General features: G+C 41.6%; 1 protein-coding gene across 9 annotated transcripts in view; it reads left to right on the top strand.

Moving 5' to 3' along the window:
* LOC143283736 (arf-GAP with Rho-GAP domain, ANK repeat and PH domain-containing protein 2-like) overlaps positions 1-23,379 on the top strand; it is a 137,081-nt gene that overhangs the window by 100,240 nt on the left and 13,462 nt on the right. For 8 of the 9 annotated variants that reach the window (XM_076590026.1, XM_076590024.1, XM_076590029.1 and 5 more), the window contains 19 exons: positions 675-738; positions 3,013-3,074; positions 3,913-3,980; positions 4,973-5,081; positions 7,347-7,436; positions 8,094-8,150; positions 9,408-9,453; positions 10,942-11,014; positions 11,599-11,671; positions 12,204-12,294; positions 12,964-13,041; positions 14,203-14,331; positions 15,428-15,533; positions 16,052-16,142; positions 17,017-17,091; positions 18,413-18,496; positions 21,140-21,211; positions 21,785-21,893; positions 22,798-22,928. In XM_076590026.1, coding sequence (XP_076446141.1) covers positions 675-738; positions 3,013-3,074; positions 3,913-3,980; positions 4,973-5,081; positions 7,347-7,436; positions 8,094-8,150; positions 9,408-9,453; positions 10,942-11,014; positions 11,599-11,671; positions 12,204-12,294; positions 12,964-13,041; positions 14,203-14,331; positions 15,428-15,533; positions 16,052-16,142; positions 17,017-17,091; positions 18,413-18,496; positions 21,140-21,211; positions 21,785-21,893; positions 22,798-22,928 — 1,608 coding nt within the window. The remainder of the gene's footprint in view (positions 1-674; positions 739-3,012; positions 3,075-3,912; positions 3,981-4,972; positions 5,082-7,346; positions 7,437-8,093; positions 8,151-9,407; positions 9,454-10,941; positions 11,015-11,598; positions 11,672-12,203; positions 12,295-12,963; positions 13,042-14,202; positions 14,332-15,427; positions 15,534-16,051; positions 16,143-17,016; positions 17,092-18,412; positions 18,497-21,139; positions 21,212-21,784; positions 21,894-22,797; positions 22,929-23,379) is intronic. The other variant, XM_076590028.1, reaches the window with a different exon arrangement.

Raw genomic sequence — 23,379 nt, 5'->3', positions numbered from 1 at the left:
CTGGGTCACTCCACAATCGAACAGTATGACTGGTCAGCCTGGGATGTGTGGCCCGTCTCGCACACATGCTGACAAAGTCACTGACCGGTCGTCTGCTCGCGTGCCAGTCTTTTAGCAAAGCGGGCTCTTCTCAGAATGTTGTGAAGCGAACAAGGCAGTGACGGCAATGTTTTAGGGTTGCCGAAGTACTTGAAATGCTACAAACTGAAGGGTCGGACATTGAAGAGGTGGATGATGACGAAGAAGAAAGCGAATTTAATGCAGAAAGTGAGCATGGGTATGGTGATTCGGGGTGAAAATTGGTAGTATTTTCTACATATGGCAAAACTGTAAAAATAAGATGAGAAATTTGATTTTTCTTTATGTGTAATAGCTCAACACGTAATAAACCAGTTCTGAAAGTTTCATTTTCTTACACAGTATTTTGTATTTTTTGTAATTTTTTTCCAAACCCTTACAAATGGGCCGTCTGTGGGGAAAAGCAAGGGAGAACACTTGTCGTCCCGAGTGAGTTAAGGGTGGAAATTTTTAATCCCCCAGGTCAACATATTATGTGGAGACCTGCTAGTGCCTTAACCTCCTTCATGTATGTGACCATGCAGCTCACAAATGAAGAGGAAAAAGAAGACTGTCATCTTACCTTGTCTTGTCTTGTGCTATTTGTGTGTGAGCAGGGGCGGCTGAGGGAGGATGTGAGACTACAGGGATACCTGATGAAGACAGGGCCTGCTGGCAGGAGTGAGTTTTCAGTTCTGTTTTCAGTTCTGTTTTCAGTTCCTTCAAGGAGACGTTACTGCATTTGAAGTGATGGCATTTGGCGTGATGGCCTAGAGGTTACGCGTCCGCCTATGAAGCGAGAGAATCTGAGCGCGCTGGTTCGAATCACGGCTCAGCTGCCGATATTTTCTCCGCCTCCACTAGACCTTGAGTGGTGGTCTGGACACCAGTCATTCGGATGAGACGATAAACCGAGGTCCCGTGTGCAGCATGCACTTAGCGCATGTAAAAGAACACACGGCAACAAAAGGGTTGTTCCTGGCAAAATTCTGTAGAAAAATCCACTTCGATTGGAAAAACAAATAAAACTGCATGCAGGAAAAAATACAAAAAAATGGGTGGCGCTGTAGTATAGCGATGCGCTCTCCCTGGGGAGAGCAGCCCGAATTTCACACAGAGAAATCTGTTGTGATAAAAAGAAATACAAATACAAATACAAATACAAATCCTGTGTATACACTATGTCACATCTGCTTGGCAGATGCCTGACCAGTATGATAACAACGCAACGCTCTTAGTCTGGTCTTGAGTGCTTGCATATATTGTTTTTGTGTACCTGTCAGAGAAGATTTTTTCTACAGAATTTTGCCAAAGGATAACACCTCTTTTGCCATGGGTTCTTCTTCAGCGCGCCAAGTGCATGCTGCTGATGTTAATGATGGTTTTCAAACTTGACGCCTGCATGGAATTGTTGAGTGTTAATGAAGACTTGAGTGTGTTGTGTTGTCACCATCATTATAATGTTCGGGCTTTGTAGCTGTGACATTACCTTTGTTGGCTTCTGTGTGTTTTTATTGAGGACTTGGAGTGCTGTGTTGTCACCATCGTTACGATGCATTGGCTTTAGTACCGTGACATTACCTTTTTTTGCGTCCTGTGTGTTAATTAACAAGGACTGGGAGTACTATGTTGTCACCATCGATATGATGCATTGGCTGAAGTACTGTGACATTACTTTTTTTTGTGTCCTGTGTGTTAATTAACAAGGACTTGGAGTACTATGTTGTCACCATCGATATGATGCATTGGCTTAAGTACTGTGACATCACCTTTTTTTGCGTCCTCTGTGTTGTTAATTAACAAGGACTTGGAGTACTATGTTGTCACTATCATTATGATGTATTGGCTTTAGTACTGCGACATCACCTTAGTTCATGTTGTGTGTTGTTAATGAGGACTGGGAGTACTATGTTGTCACCATCGATATGATGTATTGCCTTTAGTACTGTGACATCACTTTAGTTGCTTGTTGTGTGTTGTTAATGAGGACTGGGAGTACTATGTTGTCACCATTGATATGATGCATTGGCTGTAGTACTGCGACGTTACCTTAGTTGCTTGTTGTGTGTTGTTAATGAGGACTGGGAGTACTATGTTGTCACCACTGATATGATGCATTGGCTGTAGTACTGTGACATCACTTTAGTTGCTTGTTGTGTGTTGTTAATGAGGACTGGGAGTACTATGTTGTCACCATCGATATGATGCATTGGCTGTAGTACTGCGACATTACCTTAGTTGCTTGTTGTGTGTTGTTAACAAGGACTGGGAGTACTATGTTGTCACCATCGATATGATGCATTGGCTTTAGTACTGTGACATCACCTTAGTTGGTTGTTGTGTGTTGTTAACAAGGACTGGGAGTACTATGTTGTCACCATCGATATGATGCATTGGCTTTAGTACTGTGACATCACCTTAGTTGCTTGTTGTGTGTTGTTAATGAGGACTGGGAGTACTATGTTGTCACCATCGATATGATGCATTGGCTTTAGTACTGTGACATCACCTTAGTTGGTTGTTGTGTGTTGTTAACAAGGACTGGGAGTACTATGTTGTCACCATCGATATGATGTATTGGCTTTAGTACTGTGACATCACCTTAGTTGGTTGTTGTGTGTTGTTAATGAGGACTTGGAGTACTATGTTGTCACCACTGATATGATGCATTGGCTTAAGTACTGTGACATCACCTTTTTTTGCGTCCTCTGTGTTGTTAATTAACAAGGACTTGGAGTACTATGTTGTCACCATCGATATGATGCATCGGCTTTAGTACTGTGACATCACCTTAGTTGCTTGTGTGTTGTTAATGAGGACTGGGAGTACTATGTTGTCACCATCGATATGATGTATTGGCTTTAGTACTGTGACGTGATCACCATTGTTGCTTGTTGTGACGCTTTGTGAGCTGCGGCTGAGCAGAGTGAAAAGTGAAGCGTGGTGTTGTTTCAGCCTTTGATCAGAGGTGGTGTGTGCTGGAACATGGAGCTCTGACCTACTACATTAATGACAAGGTTGGTATCTGCTGAGTACCTCTCTGAATTTAAGTCCTGGTTGCTTCTAAAACATTTCTTTTCATAAAGATTCAAAGAATTTTTTTAAACACTGTTTAAACACAGAGAAATATTAAAAAAAAACCTGTTTACACAAAATATTTTCTATTTATTTGAAATTGATACACTAGCGTTGCAGTATGTTTGAATAGTGGTATGCTGCGAAAGGGCAGTGTCATCGTACATTCTGTAGTTGTATGCCAGAAAATGGCTGTCCTGTTCATGTCCATTGAAATCTGGTTTCCACAGGCAAGGACTTTTTTTTTTGCATTGAGAGAAAGTGAAAAGAACATGTTATGTAATGAGATATGTTTTGTAGACTTGGTTAGGGTTTTGGTAAGTTAAAAAAAACTTGCACACTTCATGGGATTCTCACCATAAGATCAGTTAAAAGAACTTGCACTTTCAATGAGATTCTTACTATTCTTCTCTTGGTCCCAGACTGCCTTAAGATGGTCACTCTAATGTTGCACGTTCCCATCACATTTGCATTGTTACACACACAGAGATAGACATGATGTTTTGGGCTGTTATAGCAGATGATTTCAGCATCTGACTGAAACTCAGGTACACTATTTTGTACTATTTCTATGTATTTGGTCTAGAAATTTAAAGAACATCCCAGGGATCCTTTCCATGAACACACAGTGCGTGCTTTCCATTTTTAAAGCATTGGGGATGCATATTTATGTGTTACCAGAAGTCCTGATGTTTTGTTGACATGTTATGTAATGAGGCATGGTTTTGTTGTGTGACGAGATGTGTGTTAAAATGACTGATTTTTTTTTTTTCTCATCAGAGCACAACAGCCAAGGATTCCATTGACAGGAAGACCATTTTATGTCTGCAAGAGATTTCATCTGAAAAGTGAGGTTTTTTAAAAAATTATTTTTTTACCTGTTGCATATGATGTTTTCACACATAATTAGGCTTTGTTGAAGAGAAGGGCATAACTGAGAGGGTCTTGCTGAGGTGGAATTATAAGGTCATTGATTGTGTTAACAGGAGTTCTATGAAACTATTAATGTTTCTGGAACACCGTAAAAGTTTTGGGTGTGCTCATGTTTGTTCTGTGATGTGTATGTGGCTGTGTATGCTTGGTGTCTGTGCTTGAATGTGTGTGTTTATGTGTACATGTATGTGTAGATGTGCTCATAATTATGACTGTATATGTGTACTTGCTGATATACATGTGTGTACAGTGTTCTTGATTATACATATATTTATAAACATTTAACTTTGATTTGGCTGTAATGACAGTTCTTTTGCAGAAATTAAAAAGATTATTGAATAATATTCATTTTCCTTTGTTAAATCCATTGACTGCTGCTGACAAGTGCGGTCATCAGTGAAGGTCTGTGGGGTCACTGATATGACAGAAGCTTACAGGACAGAACGTCAGTCACCACTCTGTGTCTGGATGTCGTCCTCTGGGAATGTGTTACTTTTGATCATTGAAATAATAATAATAATAATAATAATGGTATTTATATAGCGCTGAATCTTGTGCAGAGACAAATCAAAGCGCTTTCGCACCAGTCATTTACACGCATGCATAACTCTAAAACTGTAGAAACTAAAGACAAGGAAGGGCAGGCAAGGGAGGCTATTTTGGGAAGAGGTGGGTTTTAAGGCCAGACTTGAAGGAGCTGAGTGTGGAGACTTGACGAAGCGAAAGAGGAAGTTCATCAGTTAACACCACTGATACCTACACAAAACATAGTAACTGCCTTTCAGACCTTTGTCACACTGATCTCATTTCACCAAGGTTCAGCTGTCAGGGGGTTAAACAGATGATAGCTAACGATATAGTGATACGAACAGACTGCTGCAAGCTGTGAAATGTTGCTGTGTTGAAGGCAGGAGAACGCGTTTGAGATCAGCACGTCCAAGTCAGGGAACCGTGTGTACACGTTCGCCGCGGAAAGCCTCAGTGAACGGGGAATGTGGATGAGGACGCTGGGAAAGGTGGGTGCTGCTTTCTCCTTCGCACTTTTCTTCTCCTTCACCTGTCCTCCAGTATTACTCTCCTTCCCCTTCTCAGGGCCTGACCATCGCATTGGGTTTATGCACAGGTCAGGTGTCTCCCTTTGTTTTTTTTTTTAAACATATTTTTATTTTTTTTTATTTCATTTTATTGACTCACTTGTGTAAACAAAGTGAGTCTATGTTTTAACCCGGTGTTCGGTTGTCTGTGTGTGTCTGTGTGTCCGTGGTAAATTTTAACATTGACATTTTCTCTGCAAATACTTTGTCAGTTGACACCAAATTTGGCATAAAAATAGGAAAAAGTCAGTTCTTTCCAGTCATCTTGTTTAAAACAATGTTGCACCTCTGGGATGGGCACAAAAAAAATAAAAAAAGAAGCCTAATTATATGCAAACTGCATTTACTGTTATATATTTTTTGTATTCTCTAAACTTGGCACTTTGACCTCTTATTCTGACACAACAACAAGAGGAGTCATTATTATCATTTTTTGTTCAAACAGGAACTTCTTTTGCTGAGCATGGAATTTTTATTTATTTTGCAAACGTTTTGGTGCAGATAGTAAAAAAGGGAAATTACTCTGTAATTAATGCTAGGGGACTTAATTCGAATCTGGTTAGGACTTTTTTTTTCCCTTTTTTTCTTTTTTAACGCGAAGCTTTATAATAACAAATACAGAACACATTTTAACGATTAGATTTTTTTTTTTTTTAAGTGTATCACAGGTGAGTCTTGAAGGCCTTGCCTCTCTTGTTTATATTACATGTGGTGCAGCATACATGGATCAGTCTGCTTGCCTTGAAACCTCCTTGATACTGCAACTCTTCTTCTGTTTTATGTGCCGTTTTTCACAGGTCTTGTTTCACCTGTCCTTTTGTATATCACTGATTTCATGTGTTAGAATGAGTGTTCAGTTGTTTTTTTTTTCTTGCTGTGTTGAAATTTTTACGTGAATTTTCTTAGTTGACTTTTTTATGTTTCCTGTAACTAAAGCATGCAGTATGATGCTAATGTTTATTTTCCATGCCCCAGCAGGGGTGAAAGGTTTAGATTTTCTTGATTGTTGATTGTTGACAGCTTCAGCCTGAGCTGCTGTCTGTCCTCCATGTGCCAACAGGGGTTAAAGGATTGAATATTCATGATTGTTGTAGCACAGCTGTATCTTGTTAATGTCTGTCCTCCATGCTCCAACACACAGGCCAAAGGAATAAATATTGGTTGTTGTAGTCAGAGGTTTAAACGTTGATGGTTGTTGAACCAGGTCAGAGGATTGAGTATTCATGTTTGTTGTACAGGGTCAAAGGAATAAATATTGATGGTTGCTGTACCAAGTTAGAGGATTAAAGATTGATGGTTGCTGTACCAGGTCAAGGGATTGAATATTGATGGTTGTTGTACCAGGTCACAGGATTAAATATTGATTATTGTTATACCAGGCTAGAGGATTCAATATTGATGGTTTTTGTACTTGGTCAGATGACTAAATATTGAGGATTGTTGTACCACAGCTCACAGTGGTCAGATGAATGAATATTGATGATTGCTGTACCACAGCCCACAGAGGTCAAATGAATGAATATTGATGGTGGTTGTACCACAGCCCACAGAGGTCAAATGAATGAATATTGATGGTTGTTGTACCACACCTCACAGTGGTCAAATGATTGAATATTGATGATTGTTGTACCACAGCCCACAGAGGTCAAATGATTGAATATTGATGATTGTTGTACCACACCTCACAGTGGTCAAATGAATGAATATTGGTGGTGGTTGTACCACAGCCCACAGAGGTCAAATGAATGAATATTGGTGGTTGTTGTACCACAGCCCACAGAGGTCAAATGAATGAATATTGATGATTGCTGTACCACAGCCCACAGAGGTCAAATGAATGAATATTGATGGTGGTTGTACCACAGCCCACAGAGGTCAAATGAATGAATATTGGTGGTTGTTGTACCACAGCCCACAGAGGTCAAATGAATGAATATTGGTGGTGGTTGTACCACAGCCCACAGAGGTCAAATGAATGAATATTGGTGGTTGTTGTACGACAGCCCACAGAGGTCAAATGAATGAATATTGATGGTGGTTGTACCACAGCCCACAGAGGTCAAATGAATGAATATTGATGGTTGTTGTACCACAGCCCACAGAGGTCAAATGAATGAATATTGATGGTTGTTGTACCACAGCCCACAGAGGTCAAATGAATGAATATTGGTGGTTTTTGTACCACAGCTGATCTCCCCAGTGGCGGTGATGGAGCATGTGGGGATGATGGACTTCAGTCTGGCCGCCCTCGTCTTCATGAGGGAGAGTGTGTCTGAGGTGGGTGGTCTTCATACATACTGTGTCTGTGACTGTCTGAGAGAGGTGATAGATGAATCCTGTTGATTTTGTGTGTGTGTGTGTGTGTGTGTGTGTGTGTGTGTGTGTGTGTGTGTGTGTGTGTGTGTGTGTGTGTGTGTGTGTGTGTGTGTGTGTGTGTGAAAGAGTGTGTGTGTTTGGGAAAGAGTGTGTCATAGTGTATGTTTATGTGTATGTGTATGTCTGTGTGTCTTTGTATCTGTGTGTGTGTGTGTGTGTGTGTGTGTGTGTGTGTGTGTGTGTCTATATGTGTGTGTGTGTGTGTGTGGATGTGTTTATGTGTGTGTGTGTCCGTGTGTTTGTGTGTGCGTGTGTGTTTTTTTGTTTGGTTTTTGTGTGTGTGTGTGTGTGTGTGTGTGTGTGTCTGTGTGTGTGGATGTGTTTGTGTGTGTGTGTGTGTGTGTGTGTGTGTGTGGATGTGTTTGTGTGTCCGTGTGTGTGTGTGTGTGTGTGTGTGTGTTTGTGTGTGTGTGTGTGTGTGTGTGTGTGTGTGTGTGTGTGGATGTGTGTCTGTGTGTGTGTGTAAGAATGACAGGAAGAGAGGTGTGGTTGGGAACGGGGATCAGCCATGCTGACAGTGGACATGAACATTATACTGATGATGATGACTGTGCGCAGGACTGGAGACAGGCCTGGATTATGCTAAGCTGGAGACTGCTTTACTTCATGGACAAGGTCTGTGTGTATGTGTATGTTAGTGAGTGTGTTATTGTGTGTGTGTTGTGCATGCGTGTGTTACAGCATGCGTTGTGTATGTGTGTGTTTGCATGTGTGCGTTCATCAGACAAGAACTGCAATATATCTGTAATTGAAACTGGAGCAAGTCATTAAAGCATTGCAACAAATTTTTAATTTTTCTTTTTTTTAGAAAGTTTTCCATAATTAGTTTGGTAGAGAGAAATATATACAATTTTTTTTTTTAACAAACCAGATGCTTGTGTCATATCTTATTTCAGTTCATATGAAGCAGCTACAAATTACCAGGCTTCTTTACATTCCATGAGAATTGTGCATATGCCTTAACTGTTTGTTTTATGGTGTAATTGAAGATGAGTTTCATTTTGCAGTGGAATGTCCAAAATTGGATGATCATAGAAATCATTTAAAAAAAGAAAAAGAAAGAAAATTAAGCCAAATTCTTTTTTTTTTCTTTTTTTCTTTTTAAAAAAAAAAAATGATTTGTTGAAAGCAGGGAGGTGAGTGTATTTAAAGCTGAGAAAATTCACGAAGAAGGGAAATATTATGTGTCATGTTTTCTTCAGTTTATCTCATAATCCATGTCTGTTAAAACCTTTTTATTATTGCTAGTTAAATCACCAAAGTAGTACATTCACTGATTCAGTTGACTATTAATGGTTTCTGTTAATTATGAAGTGCAAATGTTGCAATTGTCTATCCTCTCCAGTCCAACAGGTCAAAGGATGACATTTTCTTGATTTCTATTGATACGGAGTGGTGGCCCAGTGGTAATGAGGAAACGAGTGTTCATGGGGTTCAAGTCCCAAATATGGACCAGGCTTTTTGCTTCCCCCCCCACACACCCCCTCCCCTGGTCTGGGTGCTAGTCATGTGGATCAGACGATAAAGCAAGGTCCCATGTGCTGCATGCACTTACTGCAAGTAGAAGAACCCACAGAAACAAAAGGGTTGTCCCTTGCAAAGTTCAGTTGAAGAATCCAATAAGATAGCGAAACAAATACACTTGAAGACGGAAGAAGAAGAAGAAAAAGGGGTGACGCAGCACTGTGACATCATGCTCTCCTCTACGAGAGCAGCCTGAAGTTTCACACAGAGAAGTATATTGTGACAAATAATAAAATACAATGATAATAATACAATCTTGTAAGTGAGTGTTAATGGTTGATATAATTCTACAAAGTGTTCTGTGTCACCGTACACCCAAAGCATCACTGTAGCGTTTTTTGATTCCAGGATTTGAAACTGGATCACGTGGACCTCAGGAAAGCCACACAAATCAGTGAGTGATTTCCGTTCTTCTCCCCCCCCCCCCCCCCCTCGCCCCGTCCCATGTTTTGAGTCACACTGAGTGATTTCTGTCTTCCCCCTCACTTGTTTTGAGTCACACTAATTTCCGTTCTTCCTATTTCCATGTTTTGAGTCACACTGAGTGATTTCCGTTTTTCCCTTCCCTTGTTTTTGAGTCACACTGAGTGATTTCCGTTCTTCCCCGCCCTTGTTTTGAGTCACACTGAGTAATTTCTGTTCTCCCCCCTCCCTTGTTTTGAGTCACACTGAGTGATTTCCGTTCTTCCCCGCCCTTGTTTTGAGTCACACTGAGTGATTTCCGTTCTTCCCCCTCCCTTGTTTTGAGTCACACTGAGTGATTTCCATTCTTCCCCCTCCCTTGTTTTGAGTCACAATGAGTGATTTCCGTTCTTTACCTTCCCTTGAGTCACACTGCTTTCAAGAATGGAGACTGTTGTGCATTTCTGCCTTTAAGTACAAGTGGGAAACCGCATTTTTGTTGTGATTCCATAGGCATGTGATTCATCAGTCTATAGTCTGAATTCAGACAGAAGAAATATTTGGAAGGTGGCAATTAAAAAATAAAGGACAGAATTGTGGAGATGATGGAGGCATCCCTGGATTTGTACATGTTTTGAAAGAAAAAAAACCAAACAAAACATTATATATCCTTAAAGTGTTTAAAAAAATGATGGAGGTCTGTCAAAGTTTTAGTTTTGGTCACCGTACAACTGATAAAAAAAAGCAAAGTGTTTCTGTCAGAGGGTATGTTCTTGTTTCCATGAACCACCAAACGCTGACTTGGATTACAGGATCTTTAACATGTGCATTTGCTCTTCTGCAGGCTTTGACACATGAAGAGGGTTCAAGCACTAGTGGGTCTACACTTTAAGTTGAGCTGGGAGTTAGGAAAAATCTACACCCCTGACCCACTAGTGGAGTGATGGCCTAGAGGTAACGCGTCCGCCTTTGAAGCGACAGAATCTGAGCGCGCTGGTTCGAATCATGGCTCAGCCGCCGATATTTTCTCCCCCTCCACTTGACCTTGAGTGGTGGTCTGGACGCTTAGTCATTCGGATGAGACGATAAACCGAGGTCCCGTGTGCAGCATGCACTTAGCGCATGTAAAAGAACCCACGGCAGCAAAAAAGTTGTTCCTGGCAAAATGCTGTAGAAAAATCCACTTCGATAGGAAAAAAAAAAAAAACTGCACACAGGAAAAAATACAAAATAATGGGTGGCGCTGTAGTGTAGCGATACGCTCTCCCTGGGGAGAGCAGCCCAAATTTCACACAGAGAAATCTGTTGTGATGAAAAGAAATACAAATACAAATACACTAATTGTGCTGAAACTGGGAATAAACTTGGGGAAGAATCCAGGGCTCTATCCATCTGGCTACCACCCCTGTAATCTTTTGTACACTTTCCTTTTTTTTTATCCTGTGTGCGTGTGTGTGTGTGTGTGTGTGTGTGTGTTCAGAGTACTGTCAGACGGGGGCCTGTCCCATGTGCATGGAGAAGGGCAGGTGCTTTGTCCTCAGCGCACCTGGACAGTAAGTAGTTGTACACCTTGTGCACCTTACCTGGGCTGGTGTAGTCCGGTCCTTTTGTCCACCCTGCTGTTTCTGTTGTTCCTGTTGCATGAAATATTTTGTTGTGCATGTGTGGAAACGTAAAAGCATGCTTGCATATATGTGCAGCTGTGTTTGTGTGTGGGAGGGGGAGGGGGAGGGGAAGGAGAGTTCACCAAAATGTGGAAAAGATTACATGATGATGTAATAGTTTATTTGTCTGTCTGTTTGTTTTTCTCTCACCAGTTTCATGTGTTTGTATGTGCAGTCTTTGTTTTGATTTTGATGTATAATACCAATGATGTTACTTTTATCTTCCTTGCCCCAACAGGGGTCAAAGATTTAAATATTGAATATTCTTGATTCTTGATTCTCTTGTGTGTGTGTATGTGTGCGTGCGTGTGTGTGTGTGTGTGTGTGTGTGTGTTAATGATTTTTTGTAATGTTTATGTTGTATGCCATCCTTTACTGTTGTGTCTGTCTCTGGGTGGGGGAGAAATGAAGGCTGAAGCCTCAGAGTCAAGAGACAGTGATGATGTGACTGTGCTTGTTTGCCCCGTGTGCAGAACGTTCTACATCCAGGCTAATCTGGAAAGGGACACCAGTCGCATTCTGGAGACTGTGTCTGTGTCCATGAAGGTAATGTTGGCTGGATTGTGTGTGTGTGTGTGTGTGTGTGTGTGTGTGTGTGTGTGTGAATTTGATGGTTTTTTTTTACACTTTTGTTGATATTAGATGTGTCATGTGTGTGGATAGGTGTGTGTGTGTGTGTGTGTGTGCGTGTGTGTGAATTTGATGTTTTTTTTCACTTTTAGTGATATTAGATGTGTCATGTGTGTGGATAGGTGTGTGTGTGTGTGTGTGTGTGTGTGTGTGTGTGTGTGTGTGTTCTTTCTTGAATTTAACTGTTTTCACTTTTAGTGATATTAGACATGTCCTTTGTGTGGGTATTCCAAGACAGACGAGGCAGAGAGTGTGAGAGTGTACATGTGTATGTGCGTCAGTGAGAGAGAGAAACAGTGTGTTTTTCAGTGTGTGAGAGATGGAGAGAGGGAGGTTGTGTGTGTGTATGAATGTGCGCTTGCATAAGCATTTATGTGTGTGCTGTTGTAACAATACATGCTGATCCACATGCGTCATTCACTGTGGGACTGTGTGTGGGTGTGTGCAGCAAAGTGGGAAATCCTTACTGGACCAGCAGCTGACCGCAGACAGTGTGCCTGTCATTGTGGACAAGTGCTTGACTCAGGTGCTCAGTCGAGGTAAGACATGTTAACAAACAAAGCGTCTTACAGTTGCTAAGTAGGGGTGAGACACTGGTGCTAAGTCAAGGTAAGACATTGGTGCTAAGTTAGGTAATACACCAGTGCTTTGTTGAGGTAAGATACAGGTGCGTCGTTATGGTAAGACACAGGTACTAAGTCAGGGTAAGACACAGGTGCAAATTTGAGGAAAGACGCCAGTGCTAAGTCAAGGCAAGGCACAGGTGCAGAGTTGAGGTGAGCGACAAGTATGAACAAATAAAGCGTTGAAAAGAAGAAAAAGAAAATAAAACATTGATTTCCCATCAAAAAGAAAAGAGAAAGACAAAGATGTGAAATTCAGGTGAGACGCAGGTGTGAGATCAAGAAAAGACTCTGTTGTAAAGTCAAAGCAAGACCAAACTGTGCAGTCGAGGTCAGACTAGGGTGTTAAAATTCAAGGTAAATGCATTGATGTGAAGACAAGGTAAAGACACGCGTGTTGGAGTAAGTGCGGGTGCATGCCTATCTGTGTGTGCACGCTTGAAAGGGACAAAATTAAATTAGAGTGACTCTTATTCTCTGGCTTGATGCTGTTGCTTTTTTTTCTGATTGTTTTCTTTAAAAAAAAAAAAAGAAGAAGAAAAAAGACCGCAGTTTAAAGTGAATTTTCTGTGTGTGCTGTTGCAGGTCAGAAGGAAGTGGGGATCTACCGTAAGGCGGCCACACATTCCAGGGTGATGAGTCTGATTGAGGAGCTGAAGAAGGGTTGGTGGTGCTTTAAATGCTTCAAATTTTTTACATTGGAAAGCACCAGGGCACAGTCGGTAAGATAAGGTAGCACGACTTGTGATCCAGTGTTCACCATTGATCAGGGCTTTGAGGCCCTGTTTGGGCATGGTGTTGAGTTCTTGGGTAAGGCACTTCATTCTGATTTTCCTCACTCCACTCATGTGTGAATGGCTACCTCACTTCTGCTGGGGGAAAGTTCAGACTGTCGCAAGGAGAGGATTGGGCCCTGCCTTCCTGTGCTGATCCTTGGACACAGTGGATATGAATTCACTGTCCTGATGGCTGTAAAAAGGCTATGGGACCTTTAACCTAGTTTACTTGACAGTCCACACTATTCCCACCCCCCTGCCCCGTTCTCTCCATCCTTCTTTTTCTGCCCTTTATCGTGCATCAAGGTTTCGATTAAAACTGATTTGAGAAATTCAAAGGAAGCAGTAGGAAGGTAGCAGAACAGTTAAGATGCTTAACTGCCAACACAAGTGTCGGTGAGGGTTTGTGCTCAGTTCCTGATCTAGATAGTCCTTTCTACCACGTTTGACTTTAAAAATCAAACTGAGCATCTAGTGTGAGACGGTGAACTGAGGTCCCATGTGCAGCACACACTTGGTGCACTGACAAAGAAACCACATCAACAAAAAGGTTGTCCTCTGACATAATTCTGAAAAAGAAATCCACTCTGATGGTTAGAGTTTTGCTGCTAGTCAGGCATCTGCTCAGCAGACGTAGTGTAGCGTACATGGATTTGTCCACACACACTGACACCTCCTTGGAGAAACTGAAAGTGAAACTGAAAAATTCAGGTATCGAAGAAGCGTTTTAACTCATTGACTGCTGAACCATAATGAAATGAAATCAGTGTGGCATGAATTTGAATTAGAAGAACTGCTTCTTGTGTACTTTCAGAATGGTGTCATTGAACAAAAGTAATGCAGTCCCAACAGGAGACCAAATACAGAAATAGTGACCGAGAGTGGGGGATGTAACTTTGGCAAGACACTCTCCACTATTATGAAAGTCTAGCTCAGCTAGTCAGCAGGACAGCAGTTGCCTCCTCTGCTGTTCTGACGGTCTTGGTCGGACATGACTTACTATCATACATTGCCCTCGTTGTCTCAACAAGTAGGCGATGTTTTTCAGATGCTCATGCAGTGAGACTGGATGACTTTGACATCCACGAGGTGGCCAACGCCCTGAAGCGGTTCCTGAGGGAGCTGGAGGACTCGCTGTTCATGAGGGAGAGGTACAACGAGTGGATACGCACGTCCTGTGAGTTCTGAGACCTCTGTCAGCATTCTGCCTTTATCTCTCGTTATTTTGTTGTTCTTCTTCTGCTGCGTTCGTGGGCTGCAACTCCCATGTTCACTCGTATGTACACGAGTGGGCTTTTACGTGTATGACCATTTTTACCCCGCCATACTCTGTTTTTGGGTGTGTGCATGCTGGGTATGCTTTTGTTTCCATAACCCACCGAACGCTGACATGGATTACAGGATCTTTAACATGTGTATTTGATCTTCTGCTTGTGTTTAAACATGAAGGGGGTTCAGGCACAAGCAGGTCTGCACATATGTTGACCTGGGAGATCAGAAAAATCTCCACCCTTTACCCACCAGGTGCCGTTACTGAGATTCGAACCTGGGACCTTCAGATTGAAAGTCCAGCACTTGAACCATTTGGTTATTGCACCCGTCTATTGCGTTGTTATGTTTTGATGAATGAAGGAAGAAACTTGTACAGGGATCATAGAAATGTCCACATTTAGGTTGTGTGTTCACAGTGCAACCCATACAAAATCACACAGAGGCAAAAACAGCAAGAAACAATCAGATGCCTGCACAACGCACATGCATATGCCCACACACTGATGCATGCACACACACACACACACACACACACACACACACACACACACACAGTCCCACTGACTCCTACACACACTATATGTTTGTAAGTTTTTTGTTTTTTTTACATTTGATTTAATTCATTTTAGTGTGTGTGTCTGTGTGTCTTTGTGTGCTTGCACAAAGGTATATATTAACATGTGTGATAGATATAGTAATTGAGGACGACCACAGCAAGTTCCTGTGGTATCAATACCTCTGTGTGTGGGAGTGTTTATGTGCTTTTGCAAGTATATAGGTGTGTGTGCATGTGTGTATGCTATATATAGTAACTTTTACATGTATGTGTTACCATACAATGACTAAGGACAACCACAAGTTCCTGTGTTTTTTGATACTTTGTGTGTGATTGTATGTGTGTGATTGTATGTGTGTATGTTAGTGTGTGTGTATGTATGTGTGTGTGTATGTGTGAGTGCTTGCATACAGATATATACTGATGTGTGTTTGCTCTAATGCAGTGATAGATGATGACCACAACAAATTCCTGTGGTATCGGTACCTGCTGGAAAAACTGCCTCTGGTCAACTACAACACACTGCGGCGTGTCGTTCTGCACATATGGAAGTGAGTTAGCCCTCTTGTTTCTGTGGATAAACTTAGGTACTTCCCACAGTCTTCATTTAATCGAAAGGAAATATTTTGCATCCAGATTTAAATAACATACACTAAGTGAAGCCATGAAGTAGGTTGCTGCATTGTGCATTATCGGCTGACAAATTTTCTGGAAAAAAAAAGAAGAAGAAAAAAACAACAGCAACAGGCATTATACATTGTCTACACTGGTGTCTATTTTTGTTGCGTAAAGTGATGAATGTGTGCAGCGGTTCATGGTTTTAGCTGAATGAATACATGAGTGAATCAGTGTATGTTGCTGGGTTTTTTTGTTTTTTTTTATCTGTTCAGAGGATTGTCGGTAGATATTTGTTATTAAGTCATGTAACCAGATTAGTCGTTTTAATCAAGTCTCAACAGGTTCTTGTCTAACTGACATTCAAAGGGTTCTCATTGCGATAAGAGTCTGTCTCTGATTAGAAGAATGCGTGTAAAGTTGAAGAAGAATGTTTGGGTATTGCTGTTTCCAGAATGGCACAGTATGAAGCCCAGAGCAAGATGAATGCTCAGTCGTTTTGCACCTGCTTTGCCCCCACCCTCATGCGAACAGAGAGCGACCCGGTGAGTACATCTATCTTGAGTACACCTTTCCTCTTGATTGCACCTGTCATATTCTAGTACACCTGTCCTCGTGAGTACACCTGTCCACTTTGAGTTCATCTGTCCTCATGAGTTATTATTATTATTATTGTTACTATTATTGTTACAGTCAGTGAATCATATTTGCTGTATAATGCTTTTAAGCCATGAAGATTTTGTACACTCTTTTTCAGTCCCTGAAGGAAATCAGTATTTTTTCTTGATTCAAATTTAAGTCAAGTGAAACAGAAGTGAGCGGATTGGTCTCATGGCATTTACATTATTTTAAACTTTTATTTGAATTGTACTTGGACTGAGCGAGATGTGGGAGAATTAGTCTTTTTATGAATAATATTTCGATTGATTCTTTTAGGTGCTCTTCAGGTAGTTTTCGAAAGTGTTGTTTGTTGTTGGCTGGGTTGTAAACAACGGCTTAATTGTTTGCTCGATCGCCCAGAGGAGCAAGAGAGTTGGTGTCCTTTCGGAATACATGACAACATGCAAAAAACAACAGGGAGTCAGAGCAGCAACAGAAAGGAAGAAAATGCGGAAAAGATAGTCACTCATGAAGCACAGGTGCAGGATTGAAGATGGCTGCCAGAAAAAGAGGACTCTGCACAGGCATGCAGAATGGAGGTATTACAACATATACTAAGGGAGGTCACTAGCCACATCTACTTTTGATTTCTCTGCATAAGTGGGGCAGTTGTTAGCACAGGACAGGAACCGGACCCCAGCTGGAGTCTGCACCAGGGTAAGTGTGTTAGGGGTATAAAGTTCATTTCCTATTTGATGTGTTGATGTGATGATGTTGATGTGATGATGGTGTGATGATGTTGATGCGTGCTGGGACCAGGTGCAAGGGAACAACCCGGGCCATGAGATCAAGGTGCTGATGGACCTGGTGTTTCAGAGAGACTACCTCTTCAAGGTACACATGTCCTCACTTCGTTTTCATCGTGGGTTGATTTTGGGATTGATGCATCTGTTGGTAGGTTTAAAAAGGTTAAATGTTAAAGGTCCCATAACCATTCAAGGCCATCGAGGCAGTGAATTCAGATCAACTGTGTCAAGGGCTCGGCATGGGAAGGTGGGGCCCAGTCCATTCCTTCTGCCATTTTAACCTTTCCTGACCAAGTCATGTACCCATTCAAATCGGAGTACAGTGCCTTTGTGTGTTGGTAACTTTGTGTCAAGTCTCTTGATTGTTGGGTTGGTGTCATGGATGTCATCGTGGTCATAGTGATTTCATTTTAAAATGTGGATGGAACTTCAAACTTTGAATGCCCGTGGCTGAAATATCTGATATTGTAATTTCTAGGGATTTGTTCACATGTATCTAGTTGAGTGATGGTGTGGGTGTAATGCATCCGCCTAGGAAACAAGAGAATTTGAGTGTGTGGTATCGACGGGCGCAATAGCCGAGTGGTTAAAGCGTTGGACTGTCAATCTGAGGGTCCTGGGTTCGAATCACGGTGATGGCGCCTGGTGGGTAAAGGGTGGAGATTTTTACGATCTCCCAGGTCAACATATGTGCAGACCTGCTAGTGCCTGAACCCCCTTCGTGTGTATATGTAAGCAGAAGATCAGATATGCACGTTAAAGATCGTGTAATCCATGTCAGCGTTCGGTGGGTTATGGAAACAAGAACATACCCAGCATGCACACCCCTGAAAACGGAGTATGGCTGCCTACATGGCAGGGTAAAAACGGTCATACACGTAAAAGCCCACTCGTGTGCATACAAGTGAATGCAGAAGAAGAAGAAGAAGAGTGTGTGGTATCAATTACCACACTTGCCAGAATTTTCTCCACCACATCTTGTATGGTGGTCTTGATGCCAGTCATTCAGATGAGTTCATAAAGTGAGGTCCTCCGTACAGCATACACTTAGCACTTGTAAAAGAGTTCTTGGCAACAAGAGAGTTGCCTCTGGCAAAATTTTTCTTATTAAAGATTTGCTGAGATACATGTGTGTGTGTGTGTGTGTGTGTGAGTGTGTGTGTGTGTGTGTGTGTGTGTGTGTGTGTGTGTGCACACTTAACTGAAGCCAGACTTTAGTGCCTTAAGGTATCTGTCAGACATCTCTGTCCAGATGGGCAGCATGTTGTGCAAATAACTCTTGTAAAATGCTTAGAGCTTGGTTGCTGACCAAGGATGAATGCTATATAAGCACCGATGATACTCAGTCTTAAGAAGATAAATGTTGATTATGAACATGTTCCGGTATGTTCTTCTTTACGTGTGAACAGATAGAGCAGAAGGAACTGGACCACGAAGCGAAGATTCAGGCCGCCACGCAAAAGATCATCGCTGCACAGCAAGATGTTCGCAAAGTATTTTTTGGGTCTCTCTGCTTTCTGCTTGTCTCTTGCCTGTGTTTCTTTTCTTGTTAACTACCCCTCAGCATGTGCCTGTGCATGCTGCACGTTTTTTGGTGGTTGGGTGGTGGTGGTGGTTCTGTAGCATGTGCCTGTTCAAGGCTGTGGTTTTTGGTTGGTTTGTAGTTGGTGTTGGAAGGGTGGTGGTGGTTTTTAAGTTTGTTTTGGTTTCTTTGGGATGTATATATTTTTTATATGTGTGTTTCTGTGTGTGCACATGTGCGCGCGCATGTGTGTATGTGTGTGTGTGTAAGAATGTGTGAGTATGTGCTTGTGAGAGTGAATCTGTGTTTGTGTGGATTTGAGTGTGTGTGTGTATGTGAGACGGAGACAGAGAGTGTGAGTGAGTATATGTTTTGAGTGAGTGAGTGTGTGTGCATGTTGGTTAACATGCATGCAGTGAGTGAATGTGTGCATGCAGGTGCATTTTTAGCACACATGTGCCTGTATGTGGACTTCTTTCCGTTTTGGTCTTTTCTTCTCCTCCGTTATTTTTTGTTTATTTGTTTTATATTTTTGGGGCTCAGTGCTTTTAACCCCATGACTGCTGCTGATGAGTAAGCTTGTCAATGAGGGGCTGTTGCCTCCCTGAGATAAGACAAGAGATTACAGGCCAGGACGTCAGTTACCACTGTGGATTGTGACTTATACCTCATAGGCTGCATTACATTTGTTCAGCAGAGTCAGTGGCACCTCTAAAAGGTACACAAAAAGCAGTAACAGCATTTCAAACTCTTGCCACACTTACCTCATTTCATACGCCTCTGAAACGTTCACAAAAAGCAGTAACTGCATTTCAGATCATGCCACACTTATCTCATTTCATACACCTCTGAAACGTTAACTGCATTTCAGATCATGCCACACTTATCTCATTTCATACACCTCTGAAACGTTAACTGCATTTCAGATCATGCCACACTTACCTCATTTCATACACCTCTGGAACGTTCACAAAAAGCAGTAACTCAACTTAAAACTCATGCCACACTTACCTCGTTTGACCAAGGTACAGCAGACAAGGGGTTAAAGGCATGATTCAATATGGAGATAAGAAAATTGTCTGATTGATACGGGTCGGTATGAACTGCTGAATTGTGAATGTTCTGCTCTTCCTGAAAATTCCTGCTCAGGCTGTACTTCATGTGATGATCTCTCTCTCTCTCTCTCTGTATATATGTATCAAATATAGTATTTGTTTGGAATTTTCTTTCTCCTTCAGATTTGCATTCAAAACAATTACCATTGGAGCTTCTTCTTGAGGATTTATCACATTGCATGAATCCTGAGGCACTGCTAGTGTGTGTGTGTGTGTGTGTGTGTGTGTGTGTGTGTGTGTAATAAAAAAGAAATTGTAGATTGACACTCACATCTCCTCGGCAGGAAGAAATGACACTAAATAAAGTTTTTGCACACAAAGATGCAAACGAATATGCCTACACATGCACACACACACAGAACCAGCAGAAGCCCAAGAAACACATTAGTCAGTAAGATGGTTGGCAGAACGGAAGAAGTGTATTTTGAGAGACTTTATAGAATAAAATGGGCAGAACGGAAGAATATTTTGAGAGACTTTATAAAATGAAATAGATAGAATGTAAGATAAGTATTTTGAGAGACTTTATAGAATAAAATGGGCAGAACGGAAGAATATTTTGAGAGACTTTATAAAATGAAATAGATAGAATGTAAGATAAGTATTTTGAGAGACTTTATAAAATGAAATGGGCTGAATGGAAGAGGCGTATTTTGAGAGACTGTATAAAATGAAATGGGCTGAACGGAAGAGGTGTATTTTGAGAGACTATAAAATGAAATGGGCTGAACGGAAGAGGTGTATTTTGAGAGACCTTATAAAATGAAATGGGCTGAACGGAAGAGGTGTATTTTGAGAGACTATAAAATGAAATGGGCTGAACGGAAGAGGTGTGTTTTGAGAGACTGTATAAAATGAAATGGGCTGAATGGAAGAGGCGTATTTTGAGAGACTGTATAAAATGAAATGGGCTGAACGGAAGAGGTGTATTTTGAGAGACTTTATAAAATGAAATGGGCTGAACGGAATAGGTGTATTTTGAGAGACTGTATAAAATGAAATGGGCTGAACGGAAGAGGTGTGTTTTGAGAGACTGTATAAAATGAAATGGGCTGAACGGAAGAGGTGTATTTTGAGAGACTTTATGAAATGAAATGGGCTGAACGGAATAGGTGTATTTTGAGAGACTGTATAAAATGAAATGGGCTGAACGGAAGAGGTGTGTTTTGAGAGACTGTATAAAATGAAATGGGCTGAACGGAAGAGGTGTGTTTTGAGAGACTGTATAAAATGAAATGGGCTGAACGGAAGAGGTGTTTTGAGAGACTGTGTAAAATGAAATGGGGAATCCGTGTGACGAACTGAGAAGGGCAGCTTGTTCCATACTGCTGGGTCCAGACTGGAGAATAAGTGTTGATTTTTTTTGGTTTCTTCGGGCAACTGACAGCACTTTAGAATCACCATCCGGGCAAAAAGATCCAGGAGTATTGAACGGAAGTAAATCATGAAGGTATGTGGGTGTGTGTTTTCATGTATTTGTGTGTGTGTTTGTGTTACAGTCACAGCCATCCAGCACCTTCCTCATGCCAGTGTCCATGTACAGTCACAATGGACAGTGTGAGATGGTTAATGTGAGTAGCTGTGTGTGTGTGTGTGTGTGTGTGTGTGTGTGTGTGTACAATCATAATAGTGTAAATGTGAGGAGCTCTTATGTGTGTGTGTGTGTGTGTGTGTGTGTGTGTACAATCAAATAGACAGTGTAAATGTGAGGAGCTGCGTGTGTGTGTGTGTGTGTGTACAGTCACAATGGACAGTGTGACATGGTCAGTGTGTGTAGCTGTAGATTGTCACTGCCTTGTATGTCTTCTGTGTGTGTGTGTGTGTGTGTGTGTGTGTGTGTGTGTGTGTGTGTGTGTGTGTGCTGTGCTCGTGTGTGTCTGTGTGTGTGTAATTTTGTGTGTGCGTGTGTGTGTGCACGCATGTGTGTGTGTGTGTGTGTGTATGTGTGCTTGTGTGTGAGTGTGTGTGTGTGCGTATGTGTGTGCATGTGTGTTTGTGTGTATTTGTGTGTGTGTGCATGTGTGTGTGCGTATTTGAGCATGCATGTGTGTGTGTGTATGTGTATTATGTGCTTTATTTTAAAAAAATTATTAAAAGACAAAAAGAAAAGAAAAGTGAAGCAGGCATTGAACACTGTGTTGCAGGTGACGCCGGCTACGTCAGCCCAGGATGTGGTGGACTACCTGACCCGCAAGTGTAACCTGTCGGGGCGCACCTTCGCTCTCACTGAGGTCCTCTTCAAAGGAGCCCTGGGTAAGGAGAGAGAAAGGGGAATTTAATTACACATACTTAACTGTGACCCAACTAGTGCAGACTCCGGCAGGGGTCTGATATTCCTGTCCTGTGCAAACTACTATCCGCCTATGCGGAGAAAACGAAACTGGCCGATAACCTCCCAGAAGTAGGTTACCTCCCCTTTGTCCCGCTGGCTAGCGCCCTCTTTTTCTCGCAGCCATCATGACTCCTGTTCCTGTGCTCTTCATACGGTTAAGTTTTTTTTCTTATTTTCTGTCTGTCTGTTGATTCTCTGGCGTTCTTGTTTGTTGTCAAATTATGTCTCCAACCAGGTCACATAATTATGTAGCTCACTTGGGGAATCGTGCTAAAATTAACTATTATGTGATGGGGGGGGTTTTAGGTATGAAGCTTTCTTTGTTCCTGAAGAGTGCTTTTTGTCTGAGAGTGGAAAATGTGAACTAGAGTTTTTAGAACTTGTTTAATGATGATGATAATAACAGCGATGATGAAAAAAAATAGAAAAAAAAAGAGAGAAAAAGTGTGTAGGTGTGCAAGCTTGTTTTTTTTTGTTGTTTTTTTGTGTGTGTGTGTGTGTGTGTGTGTGTGTGTGTTTTCTTTATATCTGTTGGACATGTTATTTTAAAGCACTTTGAGAAGGTTGACAGCGCTATGCAAATGTTTTGTTATTTGTTGTTTGTTGTAATTGTTAGCTTGTGTTGTGCTTTTTAGGTATCTGTAGACTCTTGTGTCTTTACAGAAAAAGCAGCTTTTAGTTCACAAGCACATTAAGTCTGTCACTTTGTGTTGAAACGACACATGTTATGATGTTAATGAAATGACATGTGTTGAGATGCTGGGGGGGTAGCTTTCTGTATTGTCTGTCACTTTGTGTTGGAACGACACATGCTGTGTGTTGCAGAGAGGCCACTGTTCCCCAGCAGTAATGTGTTGCTGACGACAGGAAGGTGGGGTGACTGGGACGAGGCCTTCCGCAAGGAGATGTGTCTGTGTTTGACTGACACTGAGACCCTGGATAAACTGGATGCAAACGTTAGTTTCGGGTCCTGTGTGCGTGTGTCTGTGTGTGTGTCTTTGTCTGTGTCTGACCGACACTGATACACTGTATAAACTGGATGCAAACATTAGTTTGGGGTTCTATGAGTTTGTGTCTGTGCGTGAGTCTTTGTCTGTATCCGACTGACGCTGATAATGAGACACTGGAGAAATTGAACATACAAGTTGGTTGGCATTCTGTGTGTGTGTTTGCATGTGTGCATTAGTGTCTACATTTAAGTATGTGTGCATGTTTGAGTGCGTCCATCTTGCAGTGTGTTATATTGCAGTGCTTACACTAACTTGTTGGGTGTGTGTGTGTGTGTGTGTGCGTGTGCGTGTGTGTGCATACATGTGTATATATGTGTGCTTATGTATGTGCATGCTTACATGTGTGTATGTGTGCATGTTGAATGTAGTGAGTTCTGAGTTTAGCTTGCGTTCACGC

This window comes from Babylonia areolata, chromosome 7, assembly GCF_041734735.1.
Source record: "Babylonia areolata isolate BAREFJ2019XMU chromosome 7, ASM4173473v1, whole genome shotgun sequence".
In the NCBI taxonomy this organism is placed as follows: Eukaryota; Metazoa; Mollusca; class Gastropoda; order Neogastropoda; family Buccinidae; genus Babylonia; species Babylonia areolata.
The sequence above is the reverse complement of the archived record's forward strand: the minus strand, read 5'-3'. Positions and strand labels throughout refer to the sequence as shown.